The sequence below is a fragment of the Sciurus carolinensis genome, chromosome 4, assembly GCF_902686445.1.
Source record: "Sciurus carolinensis chromosome 4, mSciCar1.2, whole genome shotgun sequence".
Taxonomy (NCBI): domain Eukaryota; kingdom Metazoa; phylum Chordata; class Mammalia; order Rodentia; family Sciuridae; genus Sciurus; species Sciurus carolinensis.
In genome coordinates, this window is record NC_062216.1 from 167,797,699 (window position 1) to 167,822,234 (window position 24,536).

Here is a 24,536-nt window from a genome sequence, read left to right on the forward strand (position 1 = left end):
AGTGGCAAAGGAGTCTGGGAAAGCAGCTGTCTTGCCAAAATTCAGAGGCTATAACACTCTGGAAGAAGAGAAAAAAAAAAAAAGAAGAATAAAGAGCAAGAGACAGGAAGCAGTTTACCCTCCACGTGAGAAAGTTTTAACAATAAATGTTAGATGTGACTGTACTGGGTCGGATAGCATCCTATCCTAAAATTCATGTTCTTTCTAAAACTGTGGGATGTGACTCTATTTGGAAACGGGGTCACCGAAGACGTAATTGGTTAAAATGAATTGTACTGGATTAGGGTGGACCAACCTGTTCTTATAAGAGCCAAGACAATGAGCTACACAAAGAGAGAGCCACGTGCCCACAGAGGCAGAGACGAAAGTGCTGTGTCTATAAGCCAAGGAATGCCAGAGACCCTTCCCCAGAGCCCTCCCCACACAATTACCCTGGACTTCCTGTCATGTGCAGCCCCTTGGCTGTGGTACTGGTCATGATGTGGTCCCAGCCGTCCTCTGCGTACCCTCTTCACCAAAAATATGAAATTCCTAGGAAGAGTACTTGCGTTGTGGGGTGCGACTTAAGAACAGACCGATCACCACTGCGAAGTCCAAATCTGAGAGTCTTTATTAGCTGGCCGGCTGACTGTCTCACACAAGGCCCAAGATGGGTTTTGGGAAGACCACCCGAGTGTAGGGTTGCAGGAGTTTTTATACCATAAGTAAAGCATGTCAGTACATCAATCATAAGTGGCTGTCGCTGTGATTTAAAACTACAAACTAACATCATGAAATCTAAAATCATAAACAGAAGGGGAAGTGGGGGCTGGGGAGATAGCTCAGTCGGTAGAGCGCTTGCCTTGTAAGCACAAGGCCCTGGGTTCGATCCCCAGCACCGCCAAAAAAAAAAAAAAAGAAGAAGAAGGGGAAGTGGGTCAAAATGACTTTAGTCGGTGGTCACCAACCTCTAGACAATCGTTCTCTGACAGGGTACATTGTCCAAGAAAAATAGGGACCAAAAAGAACAATTTTACATGATATAAGAATTGCCATTTGGTGTTGCCAAACATCTGTGCTAAGCAACGGTTGGTGGGTAGAGGCGGGTGCTCCTGCGGGAGAAGCAGGCCCCACACGACACGGAGTCTCAGGGTCAGAGGAGCCTGTCTGGTCACTGCGCACATGGCCTGACCTGTAACACCGGGAAGAAACACTGTGAAGAAATTTATGGATTTAAAAACTTTCACCAAGGGCACAGAAACAAACCACACAAACGCCCCAGACAGAATGGCTTCCCTTCTTCCTTTCCCTTCTATAAGGACAGAACCACGTCCCCAGCGGGTAGATGAGTGGTCAGGGGGCGGGGGGCGGCCACCAGGGAGGCTCCACGGTGCGCCCTGGATTTTGGGCCCTGGATTTTGGGCTTCTCTCTTGTGTCCTCACGATTAGATTCAGGTTGGGGACCTTTGGGCAGGAAGGTCACGGAAGCCATGCTGTGTTCTTGCTGTCCCCTGTCACTTGACTTCAATCTGTCCCCGGGCTCACGAGGCCCCCTTTGAACATGTGATTAGCGCGGCGAGGGCCAGGCGTCTCCTGAGTCTCTCTTTCCTGGAGACTCTCGGCTGTTTCTGGAGGTTATCGGAAGCCTGAAACGACCCCACTGGGCGCGGACCCTGCTCCTCCTGTCAGCTCACGGTACCCTCCGCTTCCCTGACCTCAGCCACTCCTGTACCTTCTAGAAATCCCCCAGGGCCTGTGCTTACAAGGCAAGCACTCTACTGACTGAGTTATCTCCCCAGCCCTTTTGAGCTTTTTAAAAAGGATTTGGAGATGGGGTCTGTGTAAGTGCTGAGGCTGGCCTCTACTGCCTGTGTGGAGGCCTCCTGGTGGGAGGGGGAAGTCATCTGTCCTCTGCTTGCTTGAGAGATGCCACGGAATGTTGGGCTTGACAGTGACCAACCAGACCCGGCCCTTCCTTCTCTGCACCTCTGAGGCTTCCTTGGCAAGACTCCTTCCTGTCTGTGGTAGGGAGGAGTCCGAATCCTGCAGGAAGCCACTGCGCAAGGCTGGGAGGGTGCTCACACCCCCGCCAGTGTCTGGGACCAGGTGCCATCTAAAAGGTGGGGGTCGGAGACGTCTTGCAGTTCTGGGTCTGACCTGGAACGCGTGGGGCTCCCAGGGCCTCCTCTCTCCCTGTTTATTTTGGGAGACTTTGGAAAGCCAGAGGAGGCTGAGGTCACATTCTGAGGTCCCGGGAGTCAGGACTTCACCATATGAATTTGGGGGAGCACAATTTGGGCCCTGACAGATACGGTCCCTAAGCTGGGACAGAGATGCTGGATGTGGCTTTGAAGGCAAATCCTCAGGACGGGATTTGGAGTGGGATCCCCCACCAGTCTAAGCCCTCCTTAGAGAAAGGACAGGAAAACACCATGTCCTTGAGGCGCCCCTCACTGTCCCCAAGAACTGAGCCAAGTTAAGGGAACAAAGAGAGCGATCTGGGCCGGAATGTCCAGACCCACATCATCTGGAAGGACGGGCTTTCCTCCTGTATGCAGCGAGCGGGGGCAAGGTGGTGTTGTCTGTAGAGGCTGCTCCCTCGCATGCACCCCTTGGGAGGCTGGTCACACAATGGGACGAAGCAAGCTAAGCGGACGATGTCACTGCTCACCACAGAGGATTCCTGGGAAGCTGGAGATCCATCTGCTGGTCTAGCCATTGATAGTGGGTGACAGCCAGCCTCAGTCCTTGCCCTCTGCATCTGCACAACGGGCCCGCCAAGGACACAGCCTCACAGAAGCAGAGGCTCTGCGAGGGCCTAGGCAGAGTAGCCTTCCTTGCACGAAGCTGGGCCGAGGCTCCTTAGCACAGCTGAGGAAGGTCGAGCTGTCAGAGACAGATGCTGCCGGTGAGTCCCCCATATCGTGCCTTAAGGAGAGCGGCTGGAAACTCCGAGGCAGGCTGCCTCCGCCGGACTCAATCTCTTCCCTTGGGAGAGGTCTGCAAGTCCATTACCAGATTCAACCCCTGCTGGGGGCGAGATTTGCCTTCCTCGTCTACAGCACCAATGCCATTGCCACCATGCAAGGCAGGCCAAATGCCTGGTCCACCCCAGGCTTTCCGCCTGCGGCCGCTTTAGACCAGAACCCTGTCTCCTAGGGGAGCAGGCAAGCTTGGGCCTGAGGAGCTGGGCCACGCTTCCCCGGGATTTGGTACATGCGCTGGGCCCCTGGTGCCACGTCCTGAAGATCCTGAGGGTGGCAGTGGGACGGGCCCTTTTCACTGGTTTGGGAATCGCTTTGGCCTGGTGGATTAGATCCTGGTTTCCAGGGGAGGGAGCGTCTTCCGGGAGCAGTGCAAGCAACTCCTCAGAATCCAAAGCTGCAGCTCCCACCTGGGTCTGAGCTCCCGGGACCAGGGTCAGCGGGCGAAAAGGAAAGGCCGCTTCCTGATGAGGATGACCAAGCTTGATGGCCTAGAGGTGCCAGGTTGCTGCCACACAATGTGGGTGAGAGGAGCACATCTGGAACCTGGGGAGTCCCAGAGGTACATTTTGCTGTCCCCAGCCCGTGGTGACAGACACACGTGCAGCAAGCGCAGCCTGATCTGATCCGAGGGGCCCTGGTGCCTGGTGGATGCGACTGGGTCCCCCCACCTGGTGGACGCCTGCAGGCGGCGGTGGCCAGCGGGGGGCAGGGAGTGGTGCAGGGGGTGATGACCGTCACCCATGGCCGGCCTGGAACGGGTGATTTTCCCACCCACCACACTTCCTGAGTCCCTCACAGGGCTGTCACTGGCCGCCTCTGAGAGATGGCCTCATTGCCATCGTACCGTGGCACCTGCAGTGGCCCTCGGGGCACTCACCTCTCGGCCTCACTCCGACCTCAGTGGCGGGCCGGGGACAGTCCCTTGTAGGTGTCAAATGCCAGCTCAGTTTGCTTTCCATGGGAGTGGACAATTCTGTGGGACGTTAGTCCACGTCTTGGGTGGCCGTGGGCATGACTGTAATGGACCTCAATACCCACTCCAGGAACAGCTTTCATATTGCTCCCCCATTCTAACCCCTCGCCCTGGTTTGGGGGCTCACCTCCCAAACTCCCTGTGCAGAACACCCTGGCCTCAGGCCCTGCTCTGAAGGGTAACCAAGCGACTTCCAAACCTCTTCCTCTTTTAATCTCCTTCCAGAGGAGACACTTCCAACTACCTGTCGCCCTAACTAGAGACCCTGATGACCTCAGCGCCCACAGGTCTCGGCGTGCCTTTCTTTCCTCCGTTGGACCGCCTGCCGTGACCAACGCCATCCCCCTCCTGGACGGCTGGGACAGTCTTTTGACCCTTCTCCTCACCTCCCGCCCTGATTGCCCTTGGCCAGCTTCCACTCTGCAGCCAGTGAGGAACCTAAAAGCAAGTAGCACAACCTCTCTGCCACACTGTACCCTGCCCACCTGCCTCAGGGTCACAGCCGTGCTGAGTTTGCATGAACAGGCGTGAGGTACCCTGTGAAGGTCCCAGGCTCAGAACCCAGCGCTGCAAAGCCCTGGGGACTGTCCTGAGGTTCCAGAACACTCTCAGGAGGAAGCAGAGGGTGGTGGGCACCCACCCAGCAACACACCTTGGAGCCCAGTTCCTACCCCCATGAGTCTTCTCTGTATGTCAGGAAACTCAAACGTGAACCACCTGTCCAAGGTCACAGTCAGTCACTGGCAGAGCTGGGACAGACTGTCCTCTAGGGCTGGGGCTCTTTCCCCAGAACAGAGGGGATGTCATATTAGAGAATGACCAAATGCCCACAAATTTTTTTTTAAATTCTTTAATAATTTTTTGCCTCATTTACCAGATAAATCATCTAAATAAATAGATGCTATACAGTCTCTTACCAATATCAGTACAAAAATAAAACTGCGCTCTGCACCCGCTCTGGCCCTCCCCAGCACGCACGGCCAGGAGGGGCGGCACTGGGGACCGACACCCGGCCCTCCCAAGTACATTCATGTAGTCTGAACGAAGCTTGAAGCTCATCTGTGCAAAGGACGCGTTCTTGGCTGAGACCTGGCGGCCGCGTCTGGCCACTTGTAAAGCAAAAGCTACACCAGCTGTCGGGTGCCTCACGCCTTCCGGGGCAGGAGGCGGAAGGACGTTGGCAAAGGGGGTTACTGTCCTGACAGAATGATCGGGGTCCGTGCCAGGGGTGGGTGGGACATTCCAGCCCGCTCCCTGGCAGAAGTGAAGTACCAACAGGCTCTACATTCACGGGCGGCTGGCAGAGGCAGGCGGCCCACGCTCCCCACCCGAGGGTACTGACCTTCCAGGGGGCTCGGGGGTGGGAGGTCACTGTCCACCTGGCCCTAGCTGGGGCACTCAGGGCTGGGAGGAGGCCTGTGTGGCCACACCCACCCCCTCCCAGAAGCCACCTGCCCCAGCAGCCTAGAGCAGTTCCCCCACGCAGCCGCCCCAGCGGGGCCTCTCAGGACCATCCCCCCAGGTGCCAGGCCTGGGCCTCAGCCCTCTGAGCCACAGGCCCCAGGCACCTCGCCTGGAAGGGCTGAGTCAGAGGAGAGCTCCGTTCTGTGGCTGCAGACAGAAAAGCGGCGGCTCATCGCGCGGGAAGGAGCAGAACAACCACCACACATCCGGGACCTGGGGCTTGCAGGTTCCCAGCTAGGACCCCAGGGATGAAGAGCCGCGTCCCCGGGGAGGGAGTGATTTCTACCAGGAGAGGCTGCCATGTCCCAAAGCGAGGTCCAACTTTCAGCAGGAGAGAACCCCCAGCCCTCAGTCCCCCAACTTCCAGGCTAGGAGCCCCCACTCTGAAGCGCCCCCAACTCCAAACTCCTCCCCTGCTCAGGGTCCTGCAGCTGAAACCCCTCCTCTCCCAGGCCCGCCCCACATCCTCCTCTAGATTCAATTCCCTGGGCTGGAGTGAACCAGGTCACCCACAGGTGACTGTCCCCCAATGGAAGCACTGAATTGATCCCGGGCAACTGAGAACTAGAGATTGGGAGAGATCCGGGAAGTGGAATCTTGCTAACAAGGCATCCCAAGCAGGAACAGGGTGCAGACTCTTTGGTTTGGGAATGGGGAGGAGTCTGGGGGAAGAGTTGCCCTACCCTTGTCCCCACAGAGATCTGATGACCTCCTGAGGGCAGGCACAGAGTCGGGGACAGGGCTGAGCTCCCCAGCCACAATGGCTCTACTGAGTTCAGACACCCCAACTCTGGGGGTGCCGAACTCCTCCCTGTTCCCAGGACCCCCCACTCCATCTGGCCTTTTCTCTGGGACAGGGCTGGGATGGGGAGCAATCGCCCCTCAGGGCAGGGAGCTAGCGGCCTGCGGGGCAGCTAGGTACAGACCAGAGTCGAGCATCCCACCTCCCGGCAGGCGCGGCCCCTCCACAGGGTGTGGGGCTTGCGCTCAGCCTGGACGGCCACTGTCTCTGCGGCTGGACCCCCATGGGAAACAAGGTCAGTCCCCACTGTGGCATTCAGGTCTGGTGGGGGACACAGATGGAAGTAGGAAGGGTCCAGGAGACGAGGGCTGCCCTGAGAGGGGGACACCCGCCCACACCACGCCTCGCGGGTTGCGGAGCTGGAGGGGACGGCAGAAAGAGGGGAGTTGGAAGGGCTGAAAAGTCACCTGAGTCAAAGGACAAGAATCCCTGTGGGAGAAGAACAGGTCCCAAGTGTCTTGGAGTCTGTGCAGATGGGTCAGCACGCCTGCAGCATAGCCAGTGCGACCGGGAGCCACATCTGCAGGCCTGAGCATCAGTGCGGCCGAGCTCGTGGCCAGAACCCTGTCCTCGCTGGCACTGAGCAAATGCAGCTGGCCGGATCCCGCCCTGCGATGCGGGCAAGGCCGGTGGCCGCCGCGAGTCCTCTTGTGCTGTGAGTTGCCCACGTTCACCCGGCAGGGTTTCTAAAGGGCGTGCAAGGCCCAGGGGACACTCTGGAGACATGGGGCACGTGGGAATGTGCACAAGGACCGCGGGGTGAGCATGCATGTCCACACAGGCCAGTGCTGGGCCACCTCTCGGCGGAGGCAGCTCGGGCAGCCTCCTCCTGCTCTCTGGGGGGTCTGGACCAGGCTCCACACTCCTCAGACCCTCCCTCCAGCCCCTTCTCCCTGACTCAGGGCCTGCGGTGAAAGCAGCCCCCAAACCCCGCCAAAGCTGGAGTGGAAATATCGAAACAAAGACCCAGACCCAGAAGAAGCGGGTGGGAGGGCCGAACCAACCAGACAGGCAGGGCTGCTGAGGTGGGGTCCCACGCCAAGGCTGCTTCCCCTCCTACAACCAGCAGCTGCAAGGCAGCAGGGTGGCCCTGTCCCCATCGGCCTGGAGATGGGACCCCAACAACAGCGACACCAACCTCCCCAACCCAGCCCCAAGGCCTCTCTGCAAACGCCTTCGCAGAGGAAGGGCAGGGTGGTGGAGGTTGGTGGACCACGCGTCTTCTGCTCCGTGGTTTTTTAAATAAAATAATTACCCTGCCCCGACCCCTCCCTGCCTCGGGAGTTCCCCACCCCAAGCCCCAAAGGAAGCAGGGAAGGTGGGTGGAAACGGTGATTCAGAGCTTCTCGCCGCGGTCTCGGAAAAAGCCTTCTGCTGCCTGGGCCTCTCGAAAGGTGACGGTGATGGAGTTGGCGGTGATGTCTGTCACGGTCACCTCGCTTGAGGGGAGCGTGGGTGTCCAGGGAGGGGGCCCATCTGCCAATTCTGCATCTGCTGCAGCCACGGGACAAAGACAGGGACAGGGGCAGGTTGGCCACAGGTGGGCGGGGAATGGAGCAGCAAGCAGACGGCCCCCAGTCCCCGGGGCCTTCTCAGGAGTCGACTGCTGGACACCGGGGAGGCACCCTGCCCACCTTCCCTGGCTGGACCGGGCCTTCCCTGGTGGGATGTCAGCTGTGGCCAGGGGCAGGCTCAGGTCAGTCCTCACCGTCCCCACTGCATGTGTGGCCAACCGGGCCCTCTGGAGGCGTGGGTCAGCTGGACCGGGTGACCTCCAAGGACCTTTCCAGCTCTGAGGTCTGGGGCCCGGGCCATCTTACCCTCCTCAGGGGGCTGCTCTGCGGGCTCCCACTCGCCGGCCGCCTGCAGGTCATCTGGGGCCGGTGGCTCCTGCAGGGAGAGCTCCCGTCGATGGCTGTGACTCTCCAGGTGGGGCCCGCGGGGCGGGAACTTCTTGCGTGAGAGCCGCAGGTACTTGTGGGCCTTGCGGGGCTTGCAGAGTGGGAAGGGCAGGCTGGGCACCAAGGGGCCCTTGTCCACCAGCTCAGGCGCCCCCGCCTTGACCACCCCCTCGGGGCTCCCGCTGCCGAGTGGGCGCGTCAGAGAGAAGCAGAGCTTCTCCTTGCCCTTGGCCTTGTGGGAGCTCCGCAGGTCCATGCTGTAGAGCCGCTGCGGGGGCAAGCCAGGGCACGGGGTCAGCCCCGCTCCCGCCCGCGGGCACCTGCACCTGCACTCGAGCCCGGCGCCCTGGCGCCAGGAGTCCGACCCTCCACACCTCCCCACGCCTGGCCAGAGCCGGCCAGAGCCGCAGCCCGCCCGGGCCCTGTGCCCGGTCCCTCCGGGCCACAGCGGTGGTCTCATCCGTGCCCGGCTGGGGTCGGAGGCCAGAGCACACATTCCTCGGTCCCAGCAGAGGAGCAAACACGAGGTATGAATGGAAAACTGACCGACAACAATGTCAACCACGGTGGGAAAACGGGAAGGAAAGGAAGGAAAGAAAAGGAAGGAAAGAGAGAGGAAGCCATGGGGCTCAGCAGCCGGGCGCTCGCCCTGCCTGTCCACGCCAGGCGCTGGGTCCACCCACAAGGAGAATCGTTGCTTCCCAAACCACCTCAGGAGCTGAAGAGCCAGGGCAGGGGGCAGAGGCAAAGAGGGCGCTGGGTCCTTGAGGCAGCAAGCCCAGGGGACACCCAGCGCCACGGGCCCCCGCAGCAAGGTCAGCACTTGCCACAGCCCGAGATGCCAACAGCCTCCGCTCTGTCAGGGGCCAGGCGTCTGCTGACCAGCCTCACCAAGCACCTGGAGGGCGCTCCGTCCACCGGGCGAGGGCTGGCGTCCTGCACCTGGGGGACCTGTCTCACTGCCTCCGCAGAGAGTCTCAATCTCCAAGGAAGGAAGATACGGGACCTCCCATCACTCTGGCACAGTGCTGTCTACTGTCACCTGTCACCCGAGGCCAAGGGCTCCCAGGACAGCAGGAAGGATGGGTCATAACCAAGCTGGAGGCGGAGGTGACGCAGGTGACCTCTGCTCTCAGTCCTGTCTCCTAATGCCATCCCTGGCCTTGGGCGCAGGCTGTGGCGGGAGGAAGCAGAGCCAACCCCAGAGGGGCCTGGGAGACTGTGGCTGGAAGGGCCGGGCAGCGTTCTCAGGCCCACGCCCTGGCTCGGGGCCCTCTCCACCACCAGCAGGGCAGGATCCTTTCCGTCCTCTGCCAGTTCACCATGACAGAACAGAGCCCTCCAGGTGGACTCGGTTCGCACCTGCTGTGTGACACCTGGTCAACTACTGGCCTCCCTGAGCCTTTGTGACTTCGACAGCAAAGGGGAAGAGACCACAGTGGACGGCCTCTGACAACACCCGTTTTCCACCTTCATGCCATCTGCGGTCCCTTTTCACAAGAAACACTGCCGCATGTGACTTCCTGGGCCGGGTCACAAAGACACAGAGTCTTCTTCCTTGTTCTCGGATCACCCACGTGGGGAAGCGAGGGCACTCACACTGCCCAACAGGTCCTCCCAGCAGGAACTGACCCACTATGGCTAGCATAGACTCCTGGGCCTGGGAGCAGCCCCCAGGCCAGCCCGCAGCTGACCTGGTCCCCAAACCTTGACTAACCCAAACCAGGACCACAAAAGGACCAGCTAAGCTGCTCCCAAATTCCTAATCCAACGAAACCATGTGAAGAGATGAGTTCACTGGCTCAAGTTGCTAAGTTGTGGTGACTTGTCACACAGCCACAGATGACTCCTACACCTAGCGTGCGGGCCTGGCATGCAGAGGGAACATGCCCATTTGTGAAGCAGGACAGACACAGAGCCCAGGTGCGGACCTCTGGCAAATGTTAATTTTCATCCTGGTACCCAATTCACGTCAATCACACGCCCCACGGGAAGGAGGCCAGCTCGCTCCAGGAAAGCCGCAGGAGATCCATAACCAGGACAGCCGCACCGCACGTGGACCGGGAGCCTCGTGCTTCGCCGCGGACACCCAGGTGGGCCGTGTGAAATGAGGCAGGTGCTCCCACCCCTCACAGGTGAGAAACCCCAGCACCGGGGATCTCAGAGGCTGGCCCAGAATCAGCTCCAGCGCTTCAAACTCCATTTGCTTTCCATGCTCCCAAGACCTGAGGCTGTCAAAGACCAGGGCCCCGCCTCTCACAGGACACAAAAAGGACAGCTTTCCAGGAGCTGGGTGCTCCCGGCTGGGCCACACACTAAGGGCCTCTCGTTCCCGGGTTCTGGAAGTCCACCTCTGTGTCGCTCACTTCTAGAGCTTGTGTTTCTAAGGTTCCTAAATATCACAATTTTGTGTTTGGGGATTCTAAGCATCAAAGGCTTATTTATGAGATGCTGAGCTTCCCAAACTCCTAGGATGGCGTTAGCCACGTGCCCCTCCCACCAACACCTGCCCTCCGGGCCACCTTTCCTCAGCTCCTGCTCCGTGTTTGGGCTTCTCCCTCCCGTGGAAAATCATCCACTGGTGCTCCCACCCCACAGTGCCCCAGTGGTGCCAGGGGAAGGCAAGGGACCAGCTCATCCACTCGCCCAGGGACAGCTGGGTTACCTGCAGCAGAAGCCGCTTGGGTTTCGGGCCTCTCTTCCTATACCCCGACGCTCGGTCTCTCTCCTCCCTGGGTGCAAGGCAGGTGGCAGAAGAAAAGGAAACACTAGTGACATTTAAGGGCAAGGTGTCCGCTGCACCCCTCCACTGTCCACACCCCCCGCCCCCGTTGTCACCGTGGCTCTCTTAGGGCCATAACAGTGGGGTCAGGTGCCCAACTTTCCAGGGCTTGGACTTCAGCCCACACATGGGAAGGGGACCGTGTAGTCACTGATGTGGGCTTTCCAAAAATACGTGGGTCCCCCCTGAGCCCCAGGGCCTGTCGAATGCCCTGCTCTGCATGCTCCTGGGGACCACCAAGCATGTGGTCCCCACTCCTAGAAGAGTTGTACAGACACCGCCAGCCGATGTCCTGAGTGGCCTGGGGGAGGGGAGATTAGCGCGTGCTATCCGGCTCCCCTGATTTGGGATCCTTAGGGACCTGGAGAGAGAAGGCTCCTGTCCTGTCCGCACCATCTCGCTGGGGGAGGGGAGGAAGCCCAGCCTGCAGGGCGTCTGGCAGCTGCCTGGCTCTTGGATGGGTGCGGCACACACAATCGAGGACAGCCACACTCAACACACGGGATGACACGACCAGAGGCTCCAAACCATGGTGCCACGGTAGGAAGCTCAGGTCCCTCCTCCTGTTCGCTCATTCCATTCACTTTCTGTGGTCCCCACAATGGAAGCCGGGACAGCGGGGAGAATGTGGGGGACAGAGTTAACCCTTCCCCTCCGGCTGGGTGACCTAGGCCAGTTGCAGTACGGGCTCAGCATGAATCGGAGAACCCCCGGCATCTGTTTCAAATGTCTGGTCACCTCCAGGCAGAAGCCACACCCTCTGGACGTGGGGCTCTGGGCAGCCGGGAAGGCTCCTTGCAGGTCCTGCCCGGGCCTCCACCTGGCCACAGCTCTCCTGGCCACACCCCGGGGCGGGTCACAGGGTCCTCCCAAGTGGCCCAAGATTTTGGGACTAAGGCCCCAACAAGCACCCAGGAAGCAGAAAGAAGCTGGGTGACAGGGACACCCCGCATTCTAAAGAACAACACAAGAGTGTCAAGACCTGCTGGGAGAAGCTCTGAGGGCCCAGCCAGCAGGCAGGTTCAGCCTGCGGCCGGAGCCTGTCGGCCGGCGCCAGTCTCAGCTATGAGGCTCCAGGATGAGCCTCAGCTTCCTCGTCTGCCCCACCAGCCCCTCATCCTGTCCCAGGAGGCTGCTGTAAGGGGCCAAATGAAAAGGGGCCTGGGATGAGGCCCAGACAGCACGGGACCGGTGCTGGGGAGAGGCAGGACCGGGCTGCCCACTGTGGGCAGGGACGCGGGCGGCAGGGAACCCGGCAGTGCACCGGCAGGAGGGGCCGAGTGCCCGGGCCGTGGGCTGGGAGCCGCAAGCAGGCTGGACCAGAGCCCAGAAGCCCAGCCGCCCCTGGGTCCTCAGTGACTTGCTCGGCTTCCTTCACGGGTGGGGCAATCTCCAGAGGGTCCCCAACCGTCGCCAGCCGCGTCGCTGACGTGCCACTCACGCCCGTGGCACCTCGGGGTCATTTCTGTCTTCCTCACCAGAACGCAAGTGAAACCTCTGGCTGGAGCTCAGGGTGTCAGAGCCAAAAGGTCCTCGGTGCCCACCCCCTTCCCACCCCTGGTCCTGCCCGCCGCCCGGCTCAGGCGCCTTACTTCTCCTCGTAGGCCAGGACCAGGCGGGGGTCCAGGATGTGCTCCTCTGGCTCCCACGTGCTGTACCTGGGAGGGGAGAAGAGGGGTCAGAGCGCTGCCTCCGCTGCCTCGGTCCCGGGCCCTTCCCGGGCAGGCGTGGCTGCCACCTGCTCCGGGGCCGGCCACCTGGGCTGCCTGGGCCCTGCTGACACCAGAACTCCCCGCACTCCCACTCACCACCATCGGACTGGGTCCTACTCCTGAGAGACCCCACATTCACCTGAGGCCCTTGGTGCCTGGAAGACAGCGGGTCCCTGTGTGTCCCAGGGCACTCTTACTAGGGCAGAGCGTGGACGCGAGCCACCTGGCCTGAGTTCAAGTCCCAGTTCTGCCCTGAGCTAGCGGGGCAGCCCTGAGTCATTAACAGCTCTGTGCCTCAATGTCCCCATCTGTAAAGGACTCCTGTGCTGACGAAGTGTGTCATTTAGTGTCCAGGGCAGTGGCTGGTGGGGAGGGAGTGCTCCGCGGTATGTCCCCGTGTTCACCTGCACCATGTGGTTTCTCCCCAGCCTCAGCCGCAGCTGGGGTACTGCCTGGGGCACCTGCGCCAACGAGAGCAGGTCTGAAGGAGCCTCAGACAAGTTCCCTGGTCTCTGGGCCTGGCACCCGTGCACCTGGCAGCTCTCTGACCCAGTGGGGCAGAGCTCCCCCCGCAGGCCTGGGCTCTTCCACGGTGGGTCTCCGCCTCCCCGACCTCAGCACACCCAAGGGCCCAGGGGCAGGGGAGGCATTGACAGGGCCACCTCCAGAGCCCAGCCGCCATCAGGCCTGCCCTGGGGACGTCTGCCACAGCCGCCTTCCACCTCCATCCGCTCAGCACCCGCCTCCTTCAGTGCAGCCTTTCTGTATAAATAATTTCATTTTAAAAGCAAAGCAGTATCATTCACCATAGATATAAGTATAAAAAAATTTTAATTTAAAAATATATGTTTGAGCCAGATGCGGTGTCACATGCCTGTAATCTGGGCAACAGGAGGCTGAGGCAGGAGGACCTCAAGTTTCAGGTCAGCCTGGGCAAGACTGACCTGGGGCTGGGACTGTGGCTCAGTGGTGGAGTGCTTGCCCAGCAGGTGTGAGGCACCACATAAAAATAAATAAAATAAACGTATTATATCCATCTACAACTAAAAATATTTTTTTAAAAAATATGAAAAAGAAAAGACTATGGGGCTGGAGTTGTGGCTCAGTGGCAGAGCGCTTGCCTAGCACATGTAAGGCACTGGGTTCGATTCTTAGCACCACATATAAATAAATGAATATAATAAACGTCTATCAACATCTAAATAAAGTGAAAAGTATCCAAGAGAAGAAAGACCATACAGAACATGTCAAAAAAAAAAGACTGCCTCAAAACGTATTTTTAAAAAAACAGGCTGGGGCTGTAGCTCAGAGGTAGAGCGCCTCCTGGCTTCACTCCCCAGTACTACAAAAAAGTATGTACTTGTTTAAAGTTCACCTGCATCTAAGTGTACAAACAGAAAGACATAGGAAACAAATGTATATGAACCAGACAAAGCAAAATTAGATGATCTTGGCTAGAAACCTCGCTGGGTGAGAAGGCAGGTGACTGGGAGGTTTCAGGAGGCAGAAGAGGCCAGGCAGAGCCCTGGTCCTGCAGCCCCCAGGGACCTCTCTCGGGGTTTAGCACTAGAGCAGGGTTGAGCAGCAAGACGCCTGAAGGCAGAAAGCTCTTCTCCTCCCGTTCTCCCTCCCACCTGCTCCACTACCAGGCCTCCTGCGCTGGCCTTGCTTCTGCTGTCTGTGCTGTGCGCCCCCACTGGGTGCCCTGTCCTGCAGTGAGCACCTAGTCATCCTTCAAGAGCAGGCCCTGTAGCTTCCCCTGGCTTTGCACGGCATGGCCCTACTCCCAGAAGGCCCAGGTCTCGGTTCTGGATGAACCCAGCAGGGCCTGGCCCAGAGGCCTTGCCACTGGTGCTCTGGGAAGGGCTGTGGAGGCCATTCTGCTTGTCCTGCTTGAACTGCAGGAAGCCACATGACCCACAGGCTGGTGGAGACTGTGCCCTCCTCCCCCAGAGTCCCCATAAAGGTTGGCTCTCCTAATGAATCTAGAAGGAAGGGGATCCTGGTTCTTCCTGGGTGGGCGGGACTCACCCTCTCTCTGGCGATTGCCCCTCCTCTCAACCCTCTCCACCTGCCCACTGCAGGTTCATTCTTGCTGATGTAGCTGCTGTGTGATTGCTGGTAAGTCCCTACCCTTCTCTTGACCTCAATTTCCTCATCTTAAAGAATAACTACCACCACCTCCTCAGTGACAGATGGTGCACTGACTACCACCAGGAATGTGTCCTTCACAGCACTCTGCAGAGGTAGGTTCTTAAATTATCCCATTTTGCAGATGAAGAAACCGAGGCAGTGTTAAGCAGCTTGCCCCGGGTCAAGAGCCAGTGGGTGGCCAATCTGGTTGGAACTCAGTGCCACTCCCAGTCGCCCTCTACCTTTGGATGTCTCCCAGGTCACCTTATCTGGCTCCCCACTGACTGTGACATCCCTGGGAGAGGGGCACTGCCTATCTGGCCCTGGTGCTCAGTGTCTGACCAGGGCCTGGCACACTGGTGTACAGGAGGGTAGGCCAGATTAAGAGCAGGATGCTTTCTGGTGTGGGTCAGTCGTGGTAGCCAAGTCAGGTGCTACTCGGTGCTTGAGGCAGGTGGGACAGGCCTTGCACAAGCACCTGGGCCCCTCAGCCCCCTGGCCACCGAGACCAGCGGAGCTGCGCGGTGCCCTCCGCAAGTGGGGGAGCCAGGAGGACTCAGGGTGGGCAGATGCTTGGACAACAGCCGGGCACAGGGAGGCTGGGCGCGAGCAGGCGCCGGCGGGGCGGGAGACCCTCGGGGCTGCGCCAGCTCTGCGAAGGGATGCGGTGCGGGCTGGGCGAGAGCAAGCGCCCCGCGCCGACCGGGCAGCGAAGGGGCGGAGCATGGGGAGTCCCGCCCCGCCCCTCGCAGCAGGGCCGCGCGCACGCACGGATCGCCGGGCCAACCAATGGGGGCGGGGGCGGGGACGGCGCAGCGCGGCTCCGAGATAAACACGGCCACGTGACCCCGCCCCGCCCCCAGCCCCGGTAAACAAGCTGCGGCCGCCGGCCGCCGCGCCCAGCCAGCCAAATGGACTCCACCGGTTGGGGGCACGGGTTCCGGGCAGAGGGGGCGTCTGGGGGCAGGTCGCCCCAGCCCCAGGCAGCCTCACCCGGAGGTGGAGGCGGGGAGGGGGCGCTGCCGAGCTATGGTGCAGGGGCCAGCCACCCAGGAGCCCCGCAGGCCCAGGCCAGCAGCAGCACCCCCACCAAATCCCCCGTAATGGGCTCGGGTCCAGTCTGCCGGGTTCGGCCTTGGGGCAGGTGACTTGGTATGACGCCCATCCCTCTGGAGCCTCATCCTAAAGTGCGGCTCCCAGCAATCCCTTCCCTTAGGGTTGTGAAGATCAGCTGTGCTAAGCCACCTATCGCATTTAGACCAGTGTCGAACACGATAAGCACAAATAAGCGTTAATGAAAAACCAATTTCAAAAACCTAGAGTGCCCACAGCCTACCAGGGCCAGAACCCAGGACTCTGTGGCTGCTGCCCAACCCCAGCTGTGGAGGAGGAAAAAGCTCCCACTCTGTCCCTGCCTAGCCATTAATGACTGTCTCAGTCTTCAGCAGGCCCCTGTGGGGCCTCAGACTGCAGATGGGGAAATGGAAGCAGAGAGATTGAGGGTTTTGACCTGGGTCACACAGCTGGTAAATCTTAAGAATTCAAAGGCAGGATAGTCTGGCCGGAAAGCCTGAGCACATCCCACTGAACTGGCCAAGAGGCCAACAGGTGAGAGAGACTCCTGGCTTGGTCACCTTGGGTGGAGCTGGCTGGGTATCACGTGGGTGGATCTGAAAGTCTTGGGATCAGGCATCTGCAATTCAGATTTTCCTAGCTGACTGCAGCAACTCTGCTGGGGGCTTGTCTCCATCTGTGAATGCAGTGCCATGATGCAACTGAGGGCCAATGTCTGGCTCTTGACAGGAGCTTACTGATTGGCAGTTCAGTTACTGCTGTACTCACTGACTTTACTATTAAGGTTCCATGGAGCCAGTGCTTCTTAAAAGATGTGGCAGCATTCACAAGTGGGAAAGAAAGAAAGGCATCCAGTCTGCGGGGGCAGCAGGGTCCTGGGAAGGATGAAAGGAGAGTGGAATACCTGGAGAGTCTCTGAGGTGCAGAGAGCAGCTGTCATGGACAACTTAACATCCTCTGCTCTGTGCTCATAACCCCTCCCTGTGCCATTTGCTATGGAAGAAGCAAGAGCTGGACACAGTGGTGCACGCCTGTAATTCCAGCAAATTGGGAGGCTAAGGCAGGAGGATTGCAAGTTCAAAGTCAGCCTCAGCAACTTAGCCTTAGGCCTAAGCAGCTCAGAGATACCCTGTCTCAAAATAAAAAGTTAAAAAGGGCTGGGGATGCAGCTCAGTGATAAAGTGCCCCTGGGTTCAATCCCCGATGTCCCAAAACAAAACAAAATAAAAAAGCAGCAGCAGCAAGAGAGCCTCTGCACCACATCTACTGGGAAGGGGGCACTCATTTGCCTGCTCCTGGGCACAAAAATGGCAAGGTATAGAAGGGCCCCAGTGGAACCGGGCACAAAGGGAGTGCAGTTTGGGCTGGGCCTGTAAACCCAGCGACACGTGAGACTGAGGCAGGAGGACTGAAGTTCAGGGTCACCTTAGCGGGACCCTGTCTTGAAAAATAAAAAGCCAGGGATGTGCTCAGTGGTAGAGCACTCCTGGGCTCAACCTCCAGCACGACAAAATCAGTCAGAGTTTGCTTATGGTTAACCGTTATCAACAGAAGTCTCCCTGCCCAGAGTGAGGAGGGTGGCCACTGAGCAGGAGAATCTGATACCCATTGCCAGCCCAGGCTGGCACTACCCAGCCAAGGCTACTGCCCAGGGAACAGCCTGCCAGCTCCATCCGCACCGCTTTTCTTGGTCTCCGGGAGACTGAAGACAGAGCCAGCCATGGAGGCCCAGGCTCTCCTGCCTCTACCCCAACTGAGCTGCTGTCCTCTCCCAAGCAAGGTGGGATGGCTGGCAGTACCTGCCTTACGCAGGTGGTACCAGTGATGGTAGGAAGTGGGTAGCACACTGCTTGGGGTTGGCAGTTATGGTCTTGGAGTGACCTTCCCTCTCTGGGCCTCATTATCCTCAGTTGAAAAATGACAAGTCTGATCCTCAGAATAACATTAAGGGGATGTCGTTCTAGGGCCTGCTGGTGCTCTTGGTAGGATGGAATCCCCTCCATCCTCTCCTGGGCAGGGCAAACAAAACACCACCTGGAAGCCTCCCCACCTAACTCTGTACCAACGCAGACATGCAGACATACCCTGAGGCGCCGGGCTGGGCTGAGCCTCCTAAGATACGTGAAGGAGGGTTTACCAGAAAGAGATGCCCTGCCAGGCTGGGACCTGTCCACTGTGCAGCCAGGCCTGGAATTCAGTACCAAGGAGGGGGGACAGGCAGAAGGCGTCCCCGGGTCATCTGGTCAAACAGGGCTTCCCGAGCTCCACTGGGGTCACAAGAGGCAGCCACGAGGGCCCATGTGATGTCTCAGCACCTTAAGAAAAAAGTGGGCCAGGGGCACAGGCCCACAGAAGCAGCGAGGGCCTCTGCTCTCTGGCTGGCTCCTTCCACCGGAATGAAGCTCTGAGGGTGGGCAGATGTACTTGCCTTTAGGATCGATAAAAGTGGGAGGGAAGGAACTTTTCATTAATAGGGCCCTCCATTTAGAGAAGGAATTTATCAAAAGCTGTGGGTTGAAGGCCAAAAGCAGTAAGGCCCGCCCACTGCCATCACTGAGATGCCGGGGGAGGGGAGGGAGGGCTGAGAGCCCCTTCACCCAGGCCAGAAGTCCACCTGTGGCCAATTGGGGAGGGGGTCCTCCCAAAGCCCCAGGCGTATTTGGGAAGGCCGGGAGGAGGAATGGATGAGTGGATTATCTACCTGCTGGCCACCAGCAGTCATCAGGCTGCGGGTCCCTGAACACAAGGCAGAGCCGCCTGCGGGAGGAGGGCAGGCCTGGACTGTTGAACCCATTGCACACAGAGGGACGGTGAGGCACAGGGGCTGTCTTCCCTCTGCTGTCTCCCACCATCCCCCCAGAAAGCCTCCAGGACCAAATACCAGGTCAGGCACGCCCCTCTTTCTACACACACCTTGGAGCAGGCAGCCCCAGGTGCGGACAGCTGGGGTGAGAGGGGGTTTCCAGAAGTCAGTCTGCACAAGGCAGGCCGAGGGCGGGGCACCCACCGACCAATGGGAGGCCCCCAACAATTCCCTGCTGGAAGCTGATTGGCTGGTGGGAGGGCTCCTGATTGGGCTTCAGCAGGAGAGGCAAGGCATGTGGGAGAGGTCTTAGGCCCAGCTCCCTGACCCCCAATTCGGGGATAGGAGGTTGGGGTGGCATGGAGACAGACCTGAAGATGGGAAGGCCTAGTTCAAGTCCCCACTCTGCCTCTGCTTGCTGTGCGCCATTTCTGAGCCTGTTGATCGTCTTGAGGGCTCAGGATCACACCTACCTCCCAGCACTGTCTGGGGATCTACTTGGAGACAGGAAAGTGCCACCCAGAGGCAAGGTGGACCCAGGCTCGGTCCCTCCCTGGTGGCTCACCCAGCACTAGACTTGCTGAACTTGGGGCCCCTTTGCCTGGCTATCTCTGAAGCCAAGATGCTAGGTCTTCATTCCCAGTTGCCAGGAGAAGCAGAGGGAGGGCAGAGAAGCACAAGAGGGCCCAACACCAGAGGGCAGCGTAAGAGGAGCCGGGCACCCACCTTGGCCGCCTGTGCTCCAGCCCCTGGAACAGCTGCCCAGTCACAAACGCTAGGTAGGGGAGGGGCACAAGGCGGGTGGAGGGTGGACAGGTAGACACACAGGAAGGAGCCTTACTTTGGGGGCCATCCTTTCCACTTCACCAGATATTCGACTTTGCCCTGGGAAGAGAGAAACAGGCACAGTGAGACAAACGCTGGTCCCTGTGACCCCTCAGGACAGAAAACTCTCAAATGGCTTTGAAAGAATCTCAGTCCCAGATGCCCTCTGCAAACAGCTGCACCTTGACACACAAATACAACCCAGGGACCCTCCACCAGATCCCTGCCAACCCAGAGACCCCCAAACACTGCTGCTGCATGACCACCCCAGACTACTCTCCCTATAAGAGCACAGGAGTGCCCTGGCCCCAAATACCACTGGGGCCCAAGCTCAGCAGTCTCACCACATATGGGGAAACTGAGAACATACGGGGACATGCATGCATGGCCAGAGATTCACAGTGGCCAGAGTCTCAGTCAAGATCATGGCTACTGGAAGACTCTCCCAATCCTAGAACATCCCGCCCTGGAATGACGCCTATGGCTCTATCAGCTGGGAATGTGGGAGAGGCTGCCCCTGACTCAGAGGCAGCGGGCCAATTAGGACCTTTACATCAAAAGACCCTAGCAGGACCCCAGAGAAGGCTAACAACTCTCCACCTGCAGAAAGGTGTCAGCCCTTCCAATTGTTAGGAAATAGGGTCAGTCCCTCCTCCCTTCTTCACAAGGGACAGGGACCTTTACAAGTGTGCATTCCAACCACATTGAGAGGGCAAAACTCCTTCATACCAGAACCTTAATACAAGATACAGCACCTCCTCAAAGAGGCCTTCCCTGGTCACCCTTTTGTCCCGGTCCCTTCCTAGCACCTGACAGTTCTGCTTCTGCAAAGCACATAGCCCATCCAAAGGCATCTGTATTTATTTCATTCATCGTTCTTCCACACCTCCTCTGCCAGAATGCCAGCTCCTCGAAGGAAGGGCGGCATCCCTGGGGCTGGAAGAGCAGATGTCCAATGAATGTTTTCAGAGGCTGGATGCAGGTCCTGACTCTCTCCGGACCCCTTCCTCTCCCCACCCCCCAGGTTGTAGAAGGGTGTGATTGTTGTACCTGCCTCTGGCTACACTGCTTAGAAAGCACTGGGCTTTGTAGAATAAATTAATCCTCTTTTAAACCCAGGAAACCCTGGGGGAAGGGAAAGGAAGGAGCCCCATTCAGAAGCTCAGCTAAACCCCAAGCCGGTTGGGGAGAGAAAAGAAGCTGACCTTTGGCCCAAGATGCAAGGACTGAGTTTTCACCACGGGAAGAAACAACCCGAGCTGCTGCTCTACCCTCTTTCTCTAACTTGCCGTGGGCCCTTGAGCGGGTCACTTCTCCTGCCAGGGTCTCCTTTTCCCCTAGAGAGGAGGAAACCACCAGGAGCCTCCCAAAGGGCTGCAGTTAGGAGATGAGGAAAAAGGACAGGGGTAAGTACCAGGAGAGGAACTTTTCTCCATGGACGCCCCCAGCCCAACCAGCAGTCCAGGAGTATCCCCCTTGGGCAAACATGCACTGGAAGTGCAGACTCCGGACCAGGACAACCACATTAGCCCGAGGTGCGGGGTCCTGAGCAGCACAGACGCCTCCTTAAATTGCAGGGTGTGTGTTTTGAAGGCGTAGGCAGATGGGGAGGAGCTTCAGGGATGCCCCAACGCTGGCGGCGGCTTCAGAGCCCGGGCGGGGCTGGAAGCCGGGGACCGTGGTGGTGTGGGGGCTGGGGAAGAGGGGTGTGCATTGCGGGATAAGGATAGGAAAAGGTCAAAGTCCAGCAGGAAAACTTCAGCGGCAGGAGGACACTTTTCAAAGCTCCACCTCCAACTTCAAAGGACTTGTTTTAACCTAGAATCCAGAGTGCCCGGTTCGAGACCCAGCTGTAACACTAACGCACTGAGCAAGTCGCTTCTTCAACTTGGGCCTCAGTCTCCCCATATTTAAAATGAAAAGGGGATGAGGCAGGACGGCACTCAGAACTCCGGCAGTCCGATCCTCCTCTCCAGCTGAGTGGACTCAGTCGCCCCCAGCAACTTGCGCCAACAACTTTGATTCTACTCGCCCTACCCCGTGGCAGGGAAACTGAGGCACCGGCTGGGGAGACCGGTCCAGCAGCGCAGAGCTGCCTGACCTCCCCCCAGCCCCACGTTCCCTTAGCCCCAGCCCGAAGGGGGTGGTGCTGGGAACCCGAGGCGACCTCGTGGGGTCCTGGGGCCGCCCCCAAGCAGCCTCACCTTCCGCACGCGCTTCTTCCGGATGCTCTCCACCGCGAACACCTGCTCGCCGATGGCTGACAGCTCCATGTGGGGCGGCGGGCGAGCGGGCCCGGGGCCGGGCCGGGGGCGGAGCTGCGGGGCCGCGGCTGCTGCGCGCGATGCTCGGGCCGGCGGGGTCCCCGTCACCCTCGGCGGGGCGCGCACGCGCACGCGCACGCGCGCACACCCCCTCGCGCTCTCTCACGCCGCCGACGTTCCATTTTTGAACCTGCGCAACGTTTTCCTCCGCGCCAGCAAGCGAGCGCGCGCGGGGAGGGGGCGGGGCGAGAGCGCGCGGGCCTGCCGGCCGCGGGGCTCAACTCGCGCCCTGCGGGTCAGCCCCGCCCCTCGCCTCCGGAGCCCCGCCCCTCGCCTCCGGAGCTCCGCCCCGGCCCCGCCCCGAGCCCCGCCGGCCCGGAGCGCGGCGGCCGCGAGCTGCTCGCCCAGCCTCGGGGTGGCGGCATTCCTGGGGCACCAACGCCGTCGGTGCGCGGCGGTCATCCGCGCGTCCCCGGTCAAACCGGGGTCTTTAACACTGAGGCGCGAGTCCCAGGTCTTCCCGATGACTCTGAGGGGCCGAAACGGCACGACCCGGGCTGGGCAGAAAGGAAAGGGGCGCAGGGCGGGAGGTCGGCTTTCCTACCTCCCACGACCGGGGAGCCCCCGACTGGCACCGACCCTCGAGCCCCGGGGTGCGGGGACCGCACAGTTTCCCACGCCGTCCGGGCGCCGCAGAACCCGGTTCCACTCCAGACCTCGGGCGGCCTGACCCGGCAGGTCCTAAGCAGGTTCTTCCGCGTGAGTCCTTGCGCTGGCCCGCCCGGCCCGCCCGGCCCGCCCGACCCACGCCGCGTGGCTGTGGCGGGCGCTGCCCTGGGCGAAGCAGCATCTCCGGGTGGGTGAGACCACAGGAAGACAAGGTGCACACGGGGACCTTTCTGACCATCGCGCTGTCTGTCCAGCTCTTCGTGCGGTTAATGAACGTGTGGTCCAAGACGGACTCACCCCCGCCCATCCCGACCTCTGCTCCACGACACCTCCATGCACCCTCGCCAAGAGTTAGCGATCGTCCTGGCCCCGCCGGTTCTTTCCCCATTCCGACTGGAGCCCAGGTCCTGCCTCTGACCTCCTCGCGGTGACTCAGAGCTGCCCTTCCCTCACCTCCACACCCACCGCCAGGCTCGGCAGCCTCTCACCCGGCCGCCCTCCCCTATGGTCAGAGTGCGCCCTCCCAAATGCAGATCTGCAGGGTCGCCCGTTCTCGGAAACTCCCCTTAGCTCCCCACTCCCCTCGGACCCCGCTGCCCGGCACAGAGCAAAAGAGAAACACGTTTACATCTGACTGTCAAGAGCAAAAAGGGGCAGTGAGAGAATATATCCAATGTCGGGAAAGAAAGCCGCCGTCTTCCCGGAATTTTTACCTCCGGTGAAAATATCGTTCCAGAATTATGTAGGGCGCGGGTAGGGAAGGGTGGCAGGGCTTTGAATTAGACCAAGGGGAAAGAAGGGAAGGGCGGGGGTGGACAGTAGGAAAGAGGAGAATGAATGGGACGTCGCTGTCCTAGGTTCATGTATGTGACTACACGACCAACTCCACGTCACGCACAACCGCAAAAATGGGAAGTCATACTCCATGTATGCATGACATGTCCAAATACACTCTGGTGTCATGAGTAGCTAAAAAGAACAAATACATTTTTAAAAATTATGCACCCGATGAACGAGGTCGAAATAGTGACACAAATACAAACACTAAGAATTTCCCCCCTCCTTAAAGGAAATTCCAGCAGAGGAACTTCAAAAGCGGAGGAAGATGGCCAGACAGAAGTTCTGGGGCAATACGGAAGAAAGAACAATGGAGAACATTGATAATGGGAGACTGTAACAATGTCTTCCGGGCGAAAATAGAATTTAAGTACAAAACACTTGGCATGTAAGTCGGGTGAGTGGAGTTAAAATGTTCTAAGACCCTTCTGTTCTTCGGAAGGAAGGTGAGGAAAATGAGTTAAGAATCCAAGTTGTCATCGAGGTAAACACTGAAAGAATGGAAACAGAGTGAGTAATACTTACACATTAGAGGGGAAAACAGCTGAGAAAACCAACCAATTTCAAGGCAGAGGAGAATGGAGACGGGGGAAAAACAAGATTGGTGGTTGGGATGGAAAGATGACAGAAATTCAGATGTCCTAGAATTCAAAAATGCAAATGGACTAAATGTTGTGGGTAAAATACAAAGATTGTCAGTGCATAAAATCCAGCCAGATGCATTTTGCAACGGACATCTGCAAGAGATAATTTCCTGAACTTAAGGATGCTTACTGGTTGAACCTAAGTACATGAAGAGGAAATACCATACTAATGCTAAGGAAAAGAAGGCTGCTGCCTTATTTTAACAGCAGGGAAAAAGCCTCACTGGAGACAAAGTCAGTTCATGATGAAAAGGGTCCAATCCACCAGACATTCCCACCAAACATTTCTAATTTGTATGCAAGCACCATAGTCTTAAAATATAAGAAATAATAATGAAGAGACCCACACAGAGAAACAGACAAATCCCCAATTATAATGGAACATTTAAAAATACTCTGCAATAAATAGAACAAGCAGAAAAACATTTAGTAAGACATAGGAGATTTGAACAACACGATGAAAAAAGCTTGATTTTTCTAGAACACACTTTTTATGATGACAATGTATTCTTTGCAAGACAGAGATATTAACCAAAACAGTTCATCTCAAGAAATTCCAAGAGATTGAAGTCATATAAAGAATCATATGAAGTATATTCTCTGCCCCTTACAGATATAAACTAGAGATTAATAACAAGAAAATAATTTTAAAAGCCCCATCTTTGTAAATTAAGAAGTATATTTCTA

The 24,536-nt window shown here is 58.4% G+C and overlaps 1 protein-coding gene across 5 annotated transcripts; it reads right to left on the minus strand.

Annotated features, from left to right (window-relative positions):
* Nucleotides 1–4,757: 4,757 nt before the first annotated feature.
* Nucleotides 4,758–22,013, minus strand: Cbx7 (chromobox 7). Of its 5 annotated transcripts, none has more exons than XM_047549371.1 (6): nucleotides 21,640–22,013; nucleotides 19,452–19,495; nucleotides 12,481–12,546; nucleotides 10,772–10,874; nucleotides 8,026–8,374; nucleotides 4,758–7,696 (listed from the first exon to the last, which is right to left on the minus strand). In XM_047549371.1, the coding sequence occupies exons 1-6, from the start codon at nucleotides 21,706–21,708 to the stop codon at nucleotides 7,542–7,544; spliced, it is 786 nt and encodes a 261-aa protein (XP_047405327.1). In that variant the 5' UTR covers nucleotides 21,709–22,013; the 3' UTR covers nucleotides 4,758–7,541. The 5 variants fall into 5 exon arrangements, with proteins under 5 accessions (XP_047405327.1, XP_047405326.1, XP_047405329.1 ...); XM_047549370.1 differs by having other exon boundaries at nucleotides 4,758–7,699; nucleotides 21,640–21,999; XM_047549373.1 differs by having other exon boundaries at nucleotides 4,758–7,699; nucleotides 8,026–8,197; nucleotides 21,640–21,997.
* Nucleotides 22,014–24,536: the final 2,523 nt, after the last annotated feature.

Bases quoted from the DNA above. Each gene is read 5' to 3' on its own strand.
- Cbx7 (XM_047549370.1), bottom strand. From the start codon at position 21,708: ATGGAGCTGTCAGCCATCGGCGAGCAGGTGTTCGCGGTGGAGAGCATC. The intron at 19,496-21,639 runs GTGAGGCTGCTT...CTCTCTTCCCAG, and splicing joins GGAAGAAGCGCGTGCGGAAG to GGCAAAGTCGAATATCTGGT. The intron at 8,375-10,771 runs GTAACCCAGCTG...TTGCCCCCGCAG, and splicing joins CCAAGCGGCTTCTGCTGCAG to CGGCTCTACAGCATGGACCT.